The following is a 20,672-nucleotide window of genomic DNA, read 5'->3' as shown; positions in this document are numbered from 1 at the left end:
CGGATTATGGAGGGACTGGCCGACTCCAAAGGCAAGAATTTGCCACAGCCCCTTGAAGGTTGGAGTTCCTCCTTTCATGGAAGAGGCACCTCCAGAAGAGGAACTAGAGGCCAGCGACGATCCAGCAGAGGCAGAGGTCGGGGCTCCTCTCGTAGGCGTAAGAACACCTCCTTCTAATCCTTCCACCTCACCCCCCCTCTCCTCCCTCCCCCTCCCCTGTGGTGGGCGGTCATCTTTCCCACTATGTGGATGCCTGGCGCCAAAATATTCGGGACCCCTGGGTCATTCAGACGATCCAGGAGGGTTATAAAATAAATTTTATTTCCCAGCCGCCAGAGAAGATGGTAAGAACCCGCCCTCTTCAGGGCCCCAAACAACTTCATCTGGAGAAATTGATTCAGGAGTACGTGGACAAGGCCGCGCTGGAGGTGTTTCCTCGCGCAGATCAAGGCACAGGCGTCTATTCTCCAGTCTTCTTGGTCCCCAAGTCATAGGGCGAGTGGCGTATGATCATCGATCTCAGGTACCTGAATCACTTCATCCGCAAGGTGCGGTTTCGCATGGAAGCCATCAGGTCAGTGCTGCCCTTCCTACAGCCTGGAGATCACTTCGTCACTCAGGACCTGAAGGATGCCTACCTCCACGTACCTATCTTTCCGGCACACCGAAAGTTCCTAAGGTTTGCTGTATACATAGAAGGGAAAGAGGCGCACTTCCAGTTCGCAGCCCTCCCGTTCGGCATATCCTCTGCCCCCCACACCTTCACAAAGGTCATAGCTCTGGTCGCTGCTGGCCTGCGCCTTCAAGGCATATTTATAGTCCCCTATCTGGACGACTGGCTTCTCAAAGCTCATTCAAAGGAGGTTCTTACCACGCAGGTGCAGACTGTCGTAGCTCTACTAGACAAGCTGGGGTGGCTGGTAAACTGGCAGAAGTCAGTGGTGGTGCCATCAACACAAGTTCAGTTCCTGGGACTTATTCTAGACTCTCTCAGCATGACGGTCTCTCTACCCTCTCCTCGCAAAAGGAAGATTGCTCAGGCAGTACATCATTTATCTTCTACACGGAAGATCACCATCAGGACGGCCATGAAGGTCCTTGGGTTGATGTCTGCTACCCTAGATGCAGTTCCTTGGGCCCTATGGCATATGCGCCCACTACAGAACGAGATCTTGAGAGTCTGGAATCACAGTCCTACAGGATTACAGAAGCCAATCCAGTTAACCATCAGCACCCGGCAAACCTTGCCCTGGTGGACCCATCTGCGAGATGGGAAGTCCTCGGTCCAGCCCGTCTGGACCCTGTTGACTACAGATGCCTCCCTCACAGGCTGGGGAGCTCATCTGGGGGAGACCCCGGTACAAGGTATGTGGAATCAGCGGGAGAGGACGCGCTCATCCAACTGACGCGAGCTTACCGCAGTTCATCGAGCCCTTCTGTCATTTGCACCACTTCTGCGGGGGAAGGCGGTCAAGGTAAGGTCGGACAATCTGATGACAGTTCATTATATCAACAAGCAGGGCGGAACCAGGTCCCCCTCGCTCTTACAAGTCACCAACCTGATCTTCTCCTGGGCAGAACGGAACCTCTCCCAGCTGGCCGTGGTACATATCCAGGGCCGCCTCAACGTCCTAGCGGATCAACTCAGCAGAGGCCGCCCGACCGCTGGCGAATGGTCCTTGAATCAGGACATCTTCCACTACCTGACCAGGAGGTGGGGTGTCCCCGAGGGGGATCTAATGGCCACCCAATACAACGCCAAAGTAGAAAGGTTTTGCTCCCTGTACCGGGAAGGCAACCCTTTGTCGGTGGATGCCCTGTCAATACCGTGGAGGTTCGAACTGGCATACGTGTTCCCTCCCATCCCGATGATCCCGAAGGTATTGGCGAAACTCAGGCAGGACCAGACCTCGGCAATAGTGATCATGCCGTTCTGGCCAAAAAGGGCATGGTTCACTGACCTTATCCTTATGAGTCAGGGGAACTACTGGAGGCTTCCACCAGTCAGGAACCTGGTGTCACTGAACAGTCGGCTGTGCCTGGGCCTAGACAAATTCAACCTCACTGCCTGGAGGCTAATCGCGCCATACGCGCAGACAGAGGATTGTCCCAGGGAGTGCTAAGTACCTTAGCCCTTTCAAGAGCATAAGCAACCAATCAGAGCTACCGAAGGATCGCCCGGATATTACGAGACTGGTGTACAGGCAGCCACCGCGATCCAGACAGAGATGCAGTCCTAGAGTTCTTACAGAACGGCCTAGAAAGAGGACTAGTACCTGCCACCCTAAAGATCCAAGTGTCAGCTCTATCTGCTCTCCTGGAGACACGGTTATCACAAGATCCTCTTGTCAAACAGTTCCTTTGGTGGGACTGCCAGGCTTCGCCCCCAGGTACGGCCCCCTGTCCCAAGGTGGGACCTGGCCGCGGTTCTACAAGGGCTCTGTGCGCCCCCCTTCGAACCCTTATCTGAAGTGGACTGGAAGTACCTGTCGTTTAAAGTGACTTTCCTGCTGGCAATAACCTCCGCTAAGAGAGTTGGTGAATTACAGGCCCTAGCAGCCTCCGAACCTTTCATAACCTTCTTCCCTGACAGCGTACAGCTAAGGTTCGTCCCAGGATTTTTGCCAAAGGTACCCACACTTCAGAACACCAATCAATTGATCACCCTGCCGGCTTTCTTTCCCTCTCCTGCTACGGAGCAGGAGGAGAAGCTACACACACTGGATCTGGTAAGAGCACTACGTATTTACCTAGACCGTACAGCTCCGTTCTGAAGATCAGGAAATCTTCTGGTTAATGTGTTTGGCCACAATAGAGGCGCTAAAGCATCAAAGGTAACCCTGTCTAGATGGATCAGAGAAGCTATCAGCTGTTCCCTACGGGCCCAAGATCTTCCTATTCCAGATTTCCTACGAGCCCATGCCACCCGGGCAGTGGCGACGTCATGGGCAGAGACACGGTTTCTCTCTTTAGAACAAATATGTGCTGCAGCCTCTTGGAGCTCACAACTGACTTTTGCCAAACACTACAGATTGGACTGGCGTACGGCCGATGCTACAACATTTGGGCACTCCGTCTTGGCATCAGCCTGCCAGGAGGACCCGCCCTAGGGGAAACAATACTTGCTAAATCCCCAGTTGTGCTGCTGTTGGGCGTAGGGGGAAAGAAAGATTATGAATGATAATCTGTTTTCCCTTAGCCCAAACAGCAGCACAAGGCTCCCTCCCTATGAGGTGCTATTGTACAGATTTTTTTGTAGATGTGTGTGTATCTCTTGGCATAAATTGTTCTCTGTATATCATACTTGTTACTAACACAAGGGAGGAGCAGGTCTTCCGGCCTCTTATAGGGGTTAAAAGCTGTTAGGTAATTAAAAATTCCACCTGTCCTAACAGCTCATAGGGGCAGAAATACCCAGTTGTGCTGCTGTTTGGGCTAAGGGAAAACAGATTATCGTTCATAATCTTTCTTTGTTATGTGTTGCTGTATTTGTCATGTATTTTAATTAGAAGAACTTTGGGACAGGGTCACTAACCACAGTCACTGAGGGTCTAAGATTATATGGAACCACTAAGGATCATTGTGCTCCGTTGGGGCCACTGAGGGGCTCTTATAATTTGTGCAGGTCAGGTATGTCAGATCGTGCTTATGAAACCTTTGCAGTGGGCCCGTCTATGTGCTAAAAAGACCCTGTTTTGGGGTACTTAGACTTTTGCAAACAGGTCAGTTTTGTGTATTATAACTATTGCAAAATAAAAATGGGGGATTCGTATTTTGTAACCTATAGTGGTAAAAATAAAAGCTGGAATGTGATTGGTCACTGTGAGCAGTTGCTACCCTCGCTGACATATTGGGGTCCACTGTGTGGTGACCTGTGTACCCGCTGTTGTGGTACTTCTGGCCATACACATTACACTGCTGAAGTAGCAGATTCTGAATGTGTTTTTTTTTTAATGTAGATTGTGAGCCCCACATAGAGATCACAATGTACATTTTTTCCCCTATCAGTATGTCTTTGTAGAATGGTAGGAAATCCACGCAAACACGGAGAGAACAAGGGATTATGTAGATAATCTTGTTTCCCTTAGTCCTAACAGCGGCACAATGTGGGGTATTTCGTGCCCCTGTGTGCTGGTAGGACAGGCGGAATTTTAATTAGCCATGTATTAATTTCACATGGCTTGTTCCCTTTAAGAGGGCACAGATACCTCCCCCCTGTGCGTAAATAACAAGTAATAATACATACATTCCAAAATAAACAACAATAGGGGGGGAATCCTTGTGCCGCTGTTAGGACTAAGGGAAACAAGATTATCTACATAATCCCTTGTTCCCTGTCGTCCCTACCAGCGGCACAATGTGGGGAAATAGCAAGTAATCCCCATAAGGGTGGGAGATTAAACACAAGCAGAATGTAATACAGTACGCCCGAAGGCAGTAGCTTCTGAGCCATACCGATCAAGTCGGTAGTGCTTCACAAAGGTCAATTCTGAAGACCAGGATGCTGCTGCACAAATCTGGTCCAATGTGAGAGCCTTGACCTCTGCCCAAGAGGTCGATACTGCCCGCGTCGAATGGGCCCTTAGGACGGTCGGCGGAGGTAAGCTCTGACTCACAAACGCCAACTTGATTGCTTCCTTCACCCAGCGAGAGATGGTGGTCTTAGAAGCCTTGCGGCCTTTATGGCCCCCTACATAATTTATTAACAAGTTCTCAGATCTCCTGAAAGCGCGTGTGCGCTGAAGGTAAATCTGCAGGTTCCGGACTAAATCTAGGGTATGCCACTTCTCCTCCTCAGGGGAAGTGGGCACGGGAAAAAAGGTTGGCAAGCAAATGAGCTGACTCACATTCGCCCTAGAAGAAACTTTCGGCCTGAATCCTGGCAGAAATCTCAACTGAACACGGTCTTCAAAGAAGGCAATGTAAGGAGCTTCCGATGAGAGTGCTTGAAGCTCCCCTACTCTTTTTGCCGAGGTGATAGCGAGGAGAAAAGATACCTTATAGGTCAGCCACTTTAGATCCACCTCCTCCAGAGGTTCGAATGGAGCAACACAAAGTGCCGTTAGGACCTTGCTGAGGTCCCATTGGTGGACAGGAGCAGAAACTGCTGGTCTCAGCCTAGTTGCCCCTTTGATAAAGGTGCTCACTAAAGGATCCTGAGACAACCGCCTCCCCAGATAGGCGGACAAAGCGGCTACATGTACCTTCAGGGTAGAAGCTGCAAGCCCTCTGTCTAGGCCGTCCTGAAGGAAATCCAGGATCGCCCTCACAGGGGGATCGGAGGAGTCCACTTCGTGTTCCGTGCACCAGGCCTGGAAAATATTACCGATCCTACGGTAATTCTTATTGGTCGAGGTGGCTCTGGCGCTGGCTAAAGTCCTTAGGACGCCTTGAGACAGTCCTCTATTCCTTAATAGGGACTGGTCAACCTCCAGGCTGTCAGATTGAATCTCCTCAGATCGTGGTGTCTCAGCTCTCCTTGTGTCACCAGATCTGGGAGGGGGGGAAGCCTCCAATACCTGCCTTGACTCATCCACATGAGCTGGGCAAACCAAGTCCTTTTCGGCCAGAACGGGATTATGGCAATTCCCGAGACTTGGTCCTGTCTGATTTTCATCAATACCTTGGGTATGATGGAAACTGGAGGGAAAATGTATATCAGCCTGAACCTCCATGGGATGGACAGGGCATCCACTGCCAAGGCATTGTCCTCCTGGTACAGAGAGCAGAAGGTTTCCACCTTGGCGTTGAGTCGGGTTGCCATGAGGTCGACATCCGGAAGGCCCCATGTTTGGACAATCTGATGGAATATGTCTTGATTGAGAGACCATTCTCCTGATACAGGGATACCCCGACTCAACTGATCCGCTACTATGTTCAGGGAGCCCTTGATGTGAACAGCGGATAGGTGGGTCAGATTCTTCTCTGCCCACGTGAAGATCAAGTTCGCCTCTCTCAGTAGGGCTGGAACCCTGGTGCCGCCCTGTTTGTTCAAGTATATTACCGTCGTCATATTGTCTGACCGGACCTTGACTGCCTTCCCTTCGAGAAAGGGGGCGAGTACTTCAGCGCCAGATACACTGCTTTTAGCTCCTTCAGGTTGGAGGTTCCTACCTCTGGATTCCTCCACAGACCCTGGACAGTCCTGCCGTCCAGGTGGGCTCCCCATCCCGAATGGGACGCATCTGTTGTCAACAGGGTCCAACGAGGTTGAACCGAGGACCTTCCGTCTTTCAGGTGTCTCCACCATCTGAGGGAAAGACGGGTACCGGGAGAAAGGCAGATCTTCCTGTGCAGTCCCCGTGGAGATCCGTTCCAGGCTCTCAACACTTCCATCTGAAGGGGACGCAAGTGCCATAAAGCCCAAGGGACCGCCTTGGCTGAAGAAGACATCAGGCCTAGGACCCGCATGGCGGTGCGAATGGTGATCCATCGGGACCTGAGGAGGCCCCGAACCGAAGCTTCTATTTTTGCTCGCCTTGGACGAGATAGGAAAATCTGCATGCTCTGGGAATCCAGAACAAACCCTAGGAATTCCTTCCGGGTGGATGGCACTATTTCTGACTTCTCCCAATTGATCAGCCAACCTAACTCCTGGAGGAAGGCGATGGCTATCTGGAGGTGGTGATGGAGAATTGAAGTAGACTGAGCTTTTATAAGCCAGTCGTCGAGGTAGGGAACCACGAAGAGGCCTTGAAGTCTGAGAGCGGCGGCAACTGGTGCGACCATCTTGGTGAATACATACGGAGCTGACGATATGCCGAATGGCAGAGCAGTGAACTGTAGGTGCTCTCTGTGACCAGCCATAAGAACGGCTATACGTAGATATTTCCTGTGTGGCGGGAAGATGGGGATATGTAAGTAGGCATCCTTCAGGTCCAGGGTGACCATGACCTCGTTGCGCAATAGGAAACTGGTTACTGAGTCTATGAACTCCATCCTGAAAGGTTTTTTCTTTATGAAGAGGTTGAGGAACCGAAGATCTATAATCATCCGCCACCCTCCTGTGGACTTTGGAACCAAGAACACGGGTGAATAAACTCCTTGACCCACTTCGGGAGGAGGGACCCTTTCCAGGGCCCCCTTTAAGAGATATTCTGCGACGGAAGCCTCCAGGCAGTCTTGTTGTAGGGCTGGTAAGACCCGCGTAGTGATGAAACGATCCACCGGAGGATGGGAGAACTCTATTGCGTATCCTCGCTGAACAACTTGAAAGACCCATGGGTCCAGAATGCGAAGATGCCATGCCACAAGGAAATTCGAAAGGCGCCCTCCTACGGGAGAGCTGGTCACAGAGAGCGGCGTCTCCTCAAAACCCCTTCTTCTTAGGGTCCTCCTTGGGGATCCCGCGACCCGCCCCTTTCGGACGGTATCTGGGGCGTCTCTGGCTTCCTTGTTGAGGCCTGTATTGAGACGTGGAGCCTCGACCCCTAGAAGGGGGAGGCCTTCCTCCTCTGGTTGCTTGTGGTAGTGATCTCCCTCTACCATCAGCCAATCCCTCCATCAGATCGTCCAGCCCTTGGCCGAAAACCTTCCCAGGTTGAAAGGGGAGGGAACACAAAGAAAACTTGGAGGCGACATCAGCCCGCCAAGGTTTGAGCCACAAGGGCCTCCTGGCGGCGGTATTGAGGGCCATGGCCTTGGAAGCCAGCTTCACCTGCTGTCTTGCCGATTCTCTCAGGAAATCCGTAGCGAGACGGATCTCCCCCATGGATGCCAGGATGTCGTCCCTGTTAACCCCGGAGTCGATATCCCGTTCCAGGCGGTCCAGCCGGGCTTGAAGCTTATCAGCTACTTCCGTTGAGGCGATGCCCACCGTCACCTGGGCTGAAGCAGACGAATACGCCTTCTTGAGCGTTGAATCCACTCTTCTATCAAGCAAATCCTGAAGATTTGACCCGTCATCGATGGGCACGACAGTGCGACGGGAAAGCTTAGAGATGGCTAAATCCACCTTGGGTGGTGGACCCCAGCGATCCAGCTGGGAGGGATCAATCGGATACACTGCTTTGAAAGCTCTGGTGGTGACGTAAGCCTTCTCCGGCTGCTTCCATTCTTGTTCCATTAGGCTGGCCATGGAGGCGTCCACTTGGAAAACCCTCCGCTTCCCAGAGGTGGACGCAGAGGCTTCCCCCTCGCCAACCTGGTCCCACGACCGGATGGCCTTCAGCAGTTTATTAGTCTTTTCCCGATGGAAAATTGGTCTGCTGGTACAGGAGGACTGATCGTCCGATGATATGGACACCTCCTCCACCTGGAGGCGCTCCAGGGAGGGCAGTGAAGCAGAACGCCTTTCCACGCGCTGCTTCTTGGTGAGCTGAGCCAGTGAAGTACGGATATCCTTTAAAGAATCATCCTGCAAAAAACACAAGGATACTTAGAAGCCGGAGGGGACCCTTCCCCTCTTTGCGGCAACCGTACTCACCATGTACTCCTTGACCCATGCTACCATATCACTGGTAACGGGTTCCTCCCGCAGAGGTCCCCTGCATTGCTGGCAGCGTGACCAGTCATAGCCTAAAGGCAAAACAATGACATTCAGGATACTCCCACCATTGGGAGAATTAGCAGACGAAAAAAACGCACCTACCATCAGGTAGTGGAACGTCACAATCAATGCAAGCCAGGTGTCTCCTTTTAGAAGACTTCTTCCGTCTTACTTGATCCCCGGGAGGGGTAGAAGAGGAAGACATGACAAATAGAAGCTAGCTTTCAGCGATACCTAAGCATGGAATATGAAACATCAGAGGAGTACATTCAAGGAACCATATGAGGAGACTCACCCAGCTTCTGCAGACCACTTACCAACCTTCAGCAGAGTTTGCAGTAGAATAAATGCAGTTTGAAGCGGTAACCACAAGCCACAGCGCAGAAACCAGCTAGGGATTAGACTAGCAGGCAATGAGGGATGCAACCTGCCCCCTTTTTACAGCCCCATATCCGGAAGGGGCGTGGCCTTAGTCAAAAGCTCCGTTCCTTTGCCCTTCATAACACTCCTAGCCCTTCAAGTCACGCTCCCCCCTTGAGCCAACTACATTGGCACGTACCTTAATCTCCTGAGGACCTCCAGTGTCCAACGCTGCTGTTCGCGTGGTCCCGGAGCGGCGAATGCCGAAAAACCGGAAGTTGCCGGTGTTACACTTCTAAACGACCGGCCGGAACCCTCCTACGCAGAGGAAAGGTTCCGCGAAAACCGGAAGTTCCCCTCATGGAGCCGCGCGAACACGCCGGCTGGCTGCGCGCGGCTCCGAAGCCCAGCAGGACTGGATGCCGGGGAACAGGAGGTAGGATTGCGTGAGGGAGGTGGGCAAAATAGGTAACTTTAATCTTACCTATTCTCTTTGCAGGACCGACAGAAGTCCAAAGGGGCAGAGTGCATGATTGAAGACACCTGAACAGGTCTGAGCAGGTAAGTACCTGAAACTTCTTCTTACTCTTTCTCTTTAGGAGGACACAGAGTCCTCCCCACCTGTCCGATCCTTTACACAGGACAGAAAAAAACGCACAGGGGGGAGGTATCTGTGCCCTCTTAAAGGGAACAAGCCATGTGAAATTAATACATGGCTAATTAAAATTCCGCCTGTCCTACCAGCACACAGGGGCACGAAATACCCCACATTGTGCCGCTGGTAGGGACGACAGGGAACATACAAACTCCTTGCAGATGTTGTTCCTGGTGGTATTTGAACCCAGGACTCCAGTGCTGCAAGGCCACAGTGCTAACCACTGAGCCACCGCGTTGCCCCTAGATTCTGAATATTTGGTGAATGATCATTCCTGCATAAACCTACAAACCTTCATCCCTCGCAGCCGATCATCAACTAAAGTTGGTCACAACCAAAATTGGTTGTATTGGATTTTTGTTGGCAGTCTGCCGGCTCTAACTGTCTATGGGCAAGTCTGACAGACCTGTGGACAATTTGTGTGTTGTGGACAAAATATAGGCCGGTCAAAAACTATAATGCCGTCTGTGCATTACATGGATAACCTATTTATTTCAAGAGGAAATTTGCCATGCCTTCTTACGCTGTGGTGGATCTGCAGACAGTTTGGAACCCATAGTGTGATTGTCTCCTTTCCGAATAGGTTGATACCCCTCTCCTTTGTAGGACCTATATAGAGGTTATACCTACACATGGTCTCACCATAACATAACATAAGAGCTAAAACCAACCAAGACTCAGCCCCTCTGTCCAGGACGCCATAGCACTCACAGCGTTCTCTATGCTATGGACACTCGCGCTCCTAAAAGCTTATCCGTGACACTTTATGCATGCAATACAGTCAGTGACATCACAAGACATGACAATGATGACATCATAAAAATGGGTCTCTCTCTCACAACAGCCATGTAAAGCAGTTTACTATTTATTTTTTTTCTTTTAAAATGCATCAAAACATATTCATTTTTATTTATATTTTTTATTTTTTTTTATTCTAAAATCAAACAGGAAAAATGGCAGGATAAAAAGTAAAGTCATTGGACCAGCTTTGCATTTTCAGGGTCAGTTTTTTTTTTGTTGTTTTTTTTGGCCCCCTTTTTATGTTTTACTTTTTTTGTGTTTTTTCTTTTTTTTTTGTTTGTTTTTGTTTTTTTTTTTTTAACAGATGTCAACTGCAAAATCGTTCATTGACCAGTGGTGACCTTAACCCTTTCACGCGTCAGAGAAGCTTGCAAAGTCACATTTTGGTTCATTCCCGCCTTGCAGGGTCCTCTGACGGTGAGCGAGATCGAGTCGTTTGAACCTCTTCCCTGAACAGTGGCGAGCTGATAAATCTACGGAATCAATAAAAATAGAACCTGTCATCTGAAATAGAATTTGTATAGAAAATCATCCTGAAGCATCTCGTAAAGAATTTGTGTAAAGTGCAAGCAGTAACTTTTTGCACAAATACAGATTGAAGGGGATAAGTGGTATACGGTTAGAGAAGGGATAGCCCCTGGTGCTGATTCATCCCCCCCCCCCCACATCCCCTTAATTCCTACCATCTCCCCATCTTCCGTAGGAGAAAGAGTCACTAAAAATGTCCAAGCCTTCCAAGGAGAGCGATACCGACCTATACCAGACCCCTCCTCTATACGGAACCCATAGGCTACATACAAGTTATACACACAGTGGACTACAACAACTATTACCATATCTTAGACTTGACATCCCTTACCGTACAGTTCTCTAAATATCTCCCAAAAGGTCAGGTTTTAAGATTTTTTTCCCCAGAATTATCCTCATGCACACAGTGAAAAAAACTTATCGTGTGACCCAACGGGCGATTGTAAATGAAACAAATCCACCTTGTATTGTGAGAAATGACATTCTCGTGTAGCTTCTCCCTAATGCACTATACAAGAGAGGCACGGCTGTCAGACACCAGAAATGAAATACTTTGGCCTACAACCTGTCCACTTACCCTGAGCTGCCAAACGCAACGTTAGACAACACGGGACGATCTCCCATGGACATGAATTACATTGAATCCACATTAATGGAGTGTTGAATCGTGTAAAGCATTGGGCCACTTGGGCCTTCAGATACATGTTCTCTTTTATACAGAGGATTTGCTATGTTTGTTTCCCCAATTTTCACAAGGTAATGTGCTGAATAAACTGATTGGTCGATAGGTGGCGCACTTTCCTGCAGCATAGGAGGACATCATAGTACATATACAATACAGGGTTTACGTCACTATGATGAGCCCTGTCTCTATTAAACTTGGCCCAGTGATTGGCAAAACCTTAGCAGCCGTTCTAGCTAGGGTTGAGCCGATCTTGAGATTTCAGGATCGATTTTAAAATCTGATTTCCGATCATTTTCCAGCCGATTGCAATCGTGAAATTTGCTCGATCGCCGATCGGGATCCGATCTTTCCCGATCTCTCAACCCTAGTCAATGCTTCTCTATGGGAAAAGACACTTCTAGGGTTGAGCCGATCTTAAAATTTTCAAAATCCGATTTCCGATCATTTTCCAGCCGATCCCGATCGTGAAATTTGCTTGATCGCCGATCGGGATCCGATCTTTTCCGATCCCTCAACCCTAGTCCTAGCAAATAACAGGGGGTCATGTATGAGGAACCCTCCCCCACAATGTCCTTATGCTCTGTTAGTGACTATGAAAACAATCCTTTTATGTAAGCCATGACTATAAGACTCCTGGTCTCCCCTACCAAAGAAAGCAGAGTTCTCAGGATTCAATACTGAAAGAGCCGATCACAGACTCTCCATTCACCTTGTCGCTAGGGTTGAGCGATCGGGATCGGAAAAGATCGGATCCCGATCAGCGATCAAGCAAATTTCACGATCGAGATCGGCTGGAAAATGATTGGAAATCGGATTTTGAAATCTCAAGATCGGCTCAACCCTAAAAGTGACTGTTCCCATAGAGAAGCATTGACTAAGGTTGAGCGATCGGAAAAGATCGGATCCCGATCGGCGATCGAGCAAATTTCACGATCGCGATCAGCTGGAAAATGATCGGAAATCGAATCGATCCTAAACCCTAATAGTCACTAGATGGAGTTTGCCATCTTATGTTTTCCAAACGCACCCTTCATTTCTTTGGGGCTGTAATCTGTGGCAGTGCCCACAGACCTGCTGAGGCTAATGGAGCGCCGGTCACAAGGAGGCTTTTGGAGGACTTTCGTCCCTTGTCCTCCTGTTCACTGGGGACTTGGTGTTCTGTCTTGTAGATAGGGGTTAAGTGTCAATATCGGCACAATGCCTTTAATAATTGAAGATTGATAGGGGTCCAACACCTGATGCCATGCAAGATTTTTGCCTAGCAGTTGTGCCTGGCATTGCATCGCAACTGGTTTGGTGACCAATAAACAAGATGTCACATGGCCTGTGAAGTGAAAAAGCAACCTTACCACTTTAGCTGATCTACAAGGGTCATAGGGGATGAAGTCCAACTCGTCTTCAATTGATGACCTATCTCAAGGAAAACCCCTTTAAGTGCTGCTAAAACCAGACAGTGTTCAATAGAACAAGAATTAAGACCTGCCACAAGGATGATATAAGGAAGACACCTGGAAATGGAAGGGATTTTCTTAAAGCAATCTTACAGTTATTATTTCACGTCAGATTCTTGGGGTTCCGGTTGATGGGATCCCCAGTTATCATGAGAAGTTCCCCCGAGTGCTTCATGCAGATGGTGAAGTGTATGCATGGTGACTACTCCATAGACTTCCATGGCAATCTCTAACAACCACTTAGAAGTGAATGGAACAGTAGCTATGAATGTATGTATGTGTATATGTATCCTCCCCACTACTGTATCCACATGTAGCACACAGGGAAACTTATTCCTTGTCCTGTGGAGATATAGGATCTACTGAGGATAAATCTAAAGGTCTGTAGTTGTGCAGCTGAAACGTACCAGTACTAGAGATTATCTTGAAGAATTTTTTACTCCTTAGGCCTCCTAGACATGACTGTTGTAGGTTTCTGGGCCCATAGAAATGAATGGGATGATAAACACTACGGTCATGTGCACGAGGCCTTAGGGTAAATGACCTAAAAACTCACTGTGTTGGATGATGGGTGTCCTAGTGTACCTCCAGAAGGCAAACAATGGTAGATGCTTCCTTTTTTTTAAAAAAAAAAAAAAAGTTGGCCATGTTTTTGTATATAGTTATATAAAGTGTTGTTTATCAGCCTGACAGAGGCCAGGAGGGTATTTGGCTAAATCTAATGGAGGCCTATGGATTCTTTTGAGAACTTTCCTGATGCCTATAGCCTTGTGCTATGTTCACATCTGTGCTGCTGTGTCCATTGATCTTGTCCATTGGAGGATGGTACAACAGACACCAATGGTGCCCAACAGACCTCATTGACTATAATGGGATCAGTTGGTGTGTCCGTTCTTTTGATCTGAAACTGCTAGATGAAAAAGAAGAGTAGAAGATATTATTCTAGGATTATGAATAAGAAGTGTGATTTTACAGTCTATTCTAGTGTGTGAGTGATACATCCCCTCATGTACCTGCTGTAGGGTTCACAGACACAAAGATCCCCATTTATCGACCAATCCCATACATAGTTATACAGCTTTATCACAGTAACATACAATTCTAAGCTTGTCATTTATTTCATAAAAGTTTTACGTAGAAAATAATTCGGAGTGACACTATGGAGTGCAGTGGTGCATGTGTGTACAGTACGTCTCTGCCTCACAACACGGACCTCACGCATGACAATCTCTACAACCTGAGATGCTGTTCTGTTTTACAGTTGTCAGGATAATATAACACTTATTTTAGTGCAAAAGAAGGGCACACGATAGTGCAGTATAAATAGTCACGCCTGCCCTTTGGCGCCACTGACAGGTCAGAGATGCATGCGGTAGCAGGGGACTGCTCGCCCGTCGCATTTATACTCATCATCCATTCAAGTCATTTGATTTTTCAGAAATCAGCAAAAAGCAGCGCCACGAGGCCTCAGGTCGTCCCAATTCTTCTCAGATACACCGATATCGCGGTGGTGGCACAGCTGCTGCAGCGCATCACTTTAACAAACATGAATATGACTGGACATTATAATCCATTGTAGCTGGAGCAGCCCTGTAGTGAAGGAATAGGATCAGTCTTATCACTATACAGATGATGCTTATTCTGTAGCACATCCAAATCTACCAAGGAGTCAGCGTTTGGTACGAACTATATATATATTTTGGAGTAGACAGCATATACCGGGAATGGTACTTTGTATTGCAAAGGTGGTAAAATAAACAGCAAGTTTGTGGGAGTGGTTGATGAGTGTCAGAGGTGTCGGGGTCACTGCCCATGATATTAAAAGGATCCTATCATTAAAACTCAATTTTGTGTCCCTAGCATGTAGGAATAGCCTTGAGAAAGGCTATTCTTCTCCTACCTTTAGATGTCTTCTTCAGGCTGCTGTTCAGTATAAATCCCAGTTTTCGTCGGTATGCAAATGAGTTCTCTCGCAACACTGGGGGCATCCCCAATACTGCGAGAGAACTCTCCAGCGCCGCCTCCATCTTTTTCAAGAACGGGTCTTCTTTGCGCCTTCTTCCAGTGCTGGCTTCAAACTTCTAGGCCTTGGGCAGTTGACTGAGCATGCCTGCCAGCCACAAGAAAATGGCTGCTTACAATACTGTGTAAACGGCCATTTTCTTGCGGTCGGCGGGCATGCGCAGTCGGCTTTGCCCTAGGCCCCAGGCCTAAAAGTTTGAAGCCAACCCCCAGGAGAAGACGCAAAGAAGACCTGTTCCTGAATAAGATTGAGGCGGCGCTGGAGAGTTCTCTCAAAGCATTGGGGACACCCCCAGTGCTGTTTGAGTGCTGAGGACATTCGCCATTGCTGTGAGAGAACTCGTTTGCATAACAGCAAAAATCGGGATTCCTACGGAACGGTGGCCTGGAGAAGACATCTAAAGGTAGGAGAAGAATTGCCTTTCTTAAGGCTATTCCTCGGGACAAAAAATTGAGTTTTAATGATAGGATCCCTTTAACATAAAGGGCTCAGACTGTGAACTGGGAAGGAAAGCTAAAGCTGGACAATAGCCTGCTCTCAAATATGATATTATGATGGGTATGAACTTTCTGTATTTTAATATTGATGTTTATGGTTAATGGATGTATGTTGGAGGGTAACGGGTGGTTGTCCATTATACCGTCCGTTCTTTCTGTCTGGTTTTCTTCTACACACAGTCAGAGAGCAGAGCAAAACAAAAAAAAAATCACCCCCTTCCCCCGATAATGGACACTAAATTATGTTAATGTGTCCATTTACCAGATGATATGATAGGCGTTTGTTGTTTCTTTCAATTGTAGACCCCATTGTAATGGATTCCCCCTAAGATTATATGCAGGATTCAAAAATATAGTGATTGGTTGGTTAGTTTTTCTTAAAATTGAGGCTCAGTATTTTCTAAACTCCACATATAATGTAGATTTGGAAAGTAAACCCGACGGCTACAAAATAAGCAACATTTCATTCCATCAGATTCTTATCTACAACTATAAGACATTTACATGTGAGACCATGAGGATACCAAGGCAAGGGAACAGAAACATAAAAAGCAGATGTCTGAACTCTGATCAATATTGGCCTAGGATCTTTATCATGCTGGAGTAGTAATAATAATAATAATACACCATGGGAGACGTTTCAAGTGGTAGAAAATCGTAAGAATGTATTTAAGCAGCCGTCCTCACATGAATACCTTTTGCATTGGAAAAAGGCAACGCAAACCTCTTGCAATGTGCATCATTTTTTTTTGTTCTTTTTTTTTAGAAAAATATAAGTCAACGTACTCTCCATAAATTAGACTGATGGCAAATAACTGATAAGGGCGATACTTAGGCTGGATCATTATTAGATCCAACAATCGGGGCTGAGTCATTTCAAAATAGGGGTTGTATCAGAAAAACCAACATATATATAAGATTGTGTTCTGTCTGCACCCCCTACTAGGAGGGTCTCAGGGTCTACTAGGATTGAGCGATCGGGATCGGCTGGAAAATGATCGGAAATCAGATTTTTAAATCTCAAGATCGGCTCAGCCCTCAAAGTGGCTTTTCCCAAAGAGAAGCATTGACTAGGGCTGAGGGATTGTTAAAGATTGGATCCTGATCGGCGATTGAGAAAATTTCACGATCGGGATCAGCTGGAAAATGATTGCAAATCAGATTTTAAAATCGATCCTGAAATCTCAAGATCGGCTCAACCCTAGCTCCTATGGCTCCTCTTATAGGCTACATCCACATGACCATAAAAATGGCATCCGTGTATCATTCTTGGTTTTCACTGAACCATACATTGAAAATGAAGTACCGACAGGATCTGCTCCATATATTGGCTTTTCAATTTGGCCCGGACACACAGCCGCAAAAACTACAGAAGTCTGTGAGGGCTCAATGAAATGTATGGGTCCGTAGGTCGTGTACATAAAGCCTTAGTCTCGGGTGTAGACAGTTCGGGTTGCCCTATGTCATAAAATCAGATCTCTGCCCCCTGTAAAGATTACCACAAATTGTCGGGCTTTTTTATATTTACAAAGTTCGGTTTCAGGGTTGGAAGTGCACATACAGGAGATGGGCCCGGTCCTGCTCTCTTCTGTGTATGCACCTTCTGCTTCACATGTCTAGGGTTGAGCCAATCTTGAGATTTCAGGATCGATTTTAAAATCCGATTTCCGATCATTTTCCAGCCGATCCTGATCGTGAAATTTGCTCGATCGCTGATCGGGATCCGATCCTTTCCGAGCCCGATCGCTGAACCCTATACATGACTATGACCCATACCAAGTGAAGAGGACTCTGCGCCCATTCTAAAAAAAACCTCTCGCCCAGGGGAGAAGGCGACCACCGCGGCTGCCTCTGGTATGTACACCCTCTTAGCTAGAACATAAGGTGGATATCAATGTATACACCATTTTCTCCCATAGCACTCTGTAGCCGGATATTACCTGTATACTCAGATCATTTTAAAATAGTGTTACTTTATCAAATAAAACAGGAAATTTTACCAATATAATATAGATCATTTTCAAGCACATACCCCCCCCCCTCCCCTCCCCTATACATAATTCTCAGCTCGCCACTTGGATAGAGATTCCAGTTTTCATCTATCATCATAAATTCAATGTGTATATATATATTTATATTTAACATTTTTTTTTTTTTGCCATTTATAATATTCATGCATCCGCCACACTCCGCATCTAACATTTTGTCAAACAAAGTCGGAAAAAAAAAGCATTTTTTTAAAATATCAGCAACGCAATTTTGTTTTTTTTTGTGTTTTTTGTTTTTTTATGTCTCATTTTTCGGGACTTTCAAGCAAAAAATCAGATGTTGAATCAAATGCTGCTTTTTTTTGTATTTTTTCTCCAACATGTTTGTCTTTTTTTTTTTTTGTTGGATTTTTTTTTTTTTTTGTTAATATTCTCATTTCCGCAGGCAATATGAACAAATATGAGCTCTAAACACTCTTGTGTGTGTGTGTGTGCATCTGCGTGCTCTTTCCAAGACATAAACCAGCACACGTATAATATCCAATCCTCTGGATGATAAAACTCATCAATACAAATTGAGAAAAAAAATAAAATAAAATAATAACATTTTTGTACATTTTCCAAAAGTTCTCTGCAGCTTTTTTTCTTTAGAAATTTTTTTCACGCCGGTTTTGCGGTTTTTTTTTGTTTGTTTTTTTTCTTGTCTTCTGGGAAGATTTGACCGATGGAAATGTTTCTGAATGGTGATATTGGGATTAGCTCGGAGAGCAGGGAGGGGGGATTTGGTGGTAAACTTGTTGCTTTATCCTCCTGAGTGTCACGTACTCTCTTTGAAAATACAGATGCCCTCTCGAAATTTTTTGGAATTATAAAAAAACATGCTGCAAGGGCGTCCTTCCTTTTACCAAAAAACGTGGAAAGGAATAAAAGGAGGGTTTTCTTTTTTTTTTTGGTGGCAATTTCGAATGTTTTGGGCAACATATTTTCCTCCCCCTGTCTTATTCCTTTTTGCAGATGTGTCTTTGATTTCCCTGCTAGATTGTAGTTCGTTTTTTATTAATTTGATTTATATATATAAATATAAATATGTGTGTATATATTTATATATATATATTTTTTTAGCACCAGTCGTCCTCCTCACTCTCACTGTAACGTTCGTGACGAGATTTAGTGGGTCGCGGGGTCCCATGGGAGTAGCCGTTGGGCAGCCTGCGCCCATGTGGCGAGAGGGGGAGTGTCCCCCCGGGGTCAGCAGTCCTGGAGGTTCGCTGGTCACAGGGGTGGGGTCCCTCATAGGAGGAATCCCGGTAAGGACCACTGTGCCTGCATCCAGCGCGAGGGGCATCAGAGCAGTGTCCCCTGGTGTGTCGATGTGATCGGGGAGAATCGTTATGGGTGGCTCGTCTTTCGTTGCTGCCCACTTGGCTTTCGTTCGGAGGGTATCTTCTTGGAGGGGTCATTCTGCAAGGGGACAGCTGCTGCTGTTGCTGGGAGGGGCAGATGCTGGCAGGCCGGCGAACCACTGGGGAGTAGGTAATGCGTGGCCTGGGGGTTGGGGGAAGCTGGGGCAGCTGTCGCCTTCCTCTGCGGGGTGTGCTGGCCCCAGAGGTTGAGGGCACGGGGCTGCCATCCACTGAACTACTGCCCTACACAAAAATCCAAACAAAATGGGAATTCAAGAGCAAGAGAAAACACGAAAAGGAGACACACCAGGTGGGACGGATACAAGACACAAGAGGTTGGAGAGGAAGAAAACGGGGCCATGAGAAAGGGGGTGACAGAGAATTGGGAACATGAGTTGTGATGGTGGAGAAATTCCATGACATAGAGAATGAAGTGAATGGAAAAAAACACATTGGAGGAAAGGATAGGAGCAAACAGAGAGATGAGATGAATGACGGAAGAGAAGAGAGCAACAAACACAGAGGACAAGGGAGACCGAAGATGGAAGACAAGATAGGACACATTTAACACATACGGGAGGTGAGTTAAGAAGTCAGCAAGGAGAGGAGAGAAGTGCCCTCACATGTACACAGAAGGTTTATGACAAGGATCAGAGGGGACGGGGAAAGGGTGCCACAGCAACAAGGAGAGAAAAAAAAAATAAGAACAGAAAAAGTGGAAAAAAGATGGATTTTCTGTAAGTTTTTGTGCAGCAACAAGCAGATTGAGCAAAACAAGCAAGGGGGTAAAGAGACAGAAGATCCAACCAAAGTGAGAGTAGGCAACTAAAAGACAGATAAAGCCCACTACCACCAGACCTTTACCACCTTCACCACCTCTCACCGTATACCCACAACCCTCAAAAATACATGAGCAGCAAGAAAATGTGACAGTATGGGAAGCTGATACCCCAGCAAGGGGAGGAAAAGGGCAAGCAGGCAAAGAAAGGGCAAATTTGGAAAGGGGGGAGGGATGAAAGGAGGGGGTATCACAGTAGAAACCCCTCCAGCCACAGAATAAGTGTCACAAATGCAAGGAGTTAAGAGAGTAAGGATGGAGAAAGGATAGAAGGGATGGAGTAATTTATATGACATCTTCTCACAACCAAGTACTCTGGTCATTCCTCCTGTGCTCTGTTACAGAGTATCTGTCACCAGGTATCACCCCCGCCATAGTACATGCGGAGAAGGCCAACCACCTGTCAGCTTAAAGGGACCAGCAAACCTTCTCATAGTACAGAATTTATCTTTGCATCATTTGTGCAGATTGGTGACAGATACTCTATAATGCCCAACCACAACATTATTCTGAAAGGAGATTACAACTTATCACCTATGCCCAGGATCTGTCATAAACGTATGATTGGTTGGATCTGACCGCTGGTAACCCCTTTATTACAAGAATGTGGGTCCTGTGTCCCCCTATATAAATAGAGTGGAAGTCAAGAATGCATGCTATTACTTTATTCAACTGTGTTGGCTGTGGAAGATATGGAGTTGGGTTGAATAGGGCAGTATAAATAATCCAAGCTCCATTCAAAGAAGGGGATACAGGAGCCCTATTCTTGCATTCTTGGGGCTTGGTGCACTGCCTTTGATCCTACACTTGAGAAAGGTGATAAGTTGTAATCTTGGGACCACCCCTTAAAGTAACAAGCCTTGGGATACAAGAACAGTATGTTCGATGACCGTATAAAATACAAGCTACTAATGATCAGAAATGTATATGTCATTATTTAGTATATAGAACCTAG

The 20,672-nt window shown here is 47.0% G+C and overlaps 1 protein-coding gene across 1 annotated transcript in view; it reads right to left on the bottom strand.

Moving 5' to 3' along the window:
- Positions 1-18,117: 18,117 nt before the first annotated feature.
- CACNA1A (calcium voltage-gated channel subunit alpha1 A) overlaps positions 18,118-20,672 on the bottom strand; it is a 232,868-nt gene continuing 230,313 nt past the window's right edge. Inside the window, exon 47 of the mRNA XM_075272510.1 lies at positions 18,118-19,122. Within this exon, the coding sequence (XP_075128611.1) occupies positions 18,595-19,122 (528 nt within the window). The 3' untranslated portion in view covers positions 18,118-18,594. The remainder of the gene's footprint in view (positions 19,123-20,672) is intronic.

Source organism: Leptodactylus fuscus, chromosome 5, assembly GCF_031893055.1.
Source record: "Leptodactylus fuscus isolate aLepFus1 chromosome 5, aLepFus1.hap2, whole genome shotgun sequence".
Classification (NCBI taxonomy): domain Eukaryota; kingdom Metazoa; phylum Chordata; class Amphibia; order Anura; family Leptodactylidae; genus Leptodactylus; species Leptodactylus fuscus.
This window is presented reverse-complemented; position numbering and strand designations above follow the sequence as displayed.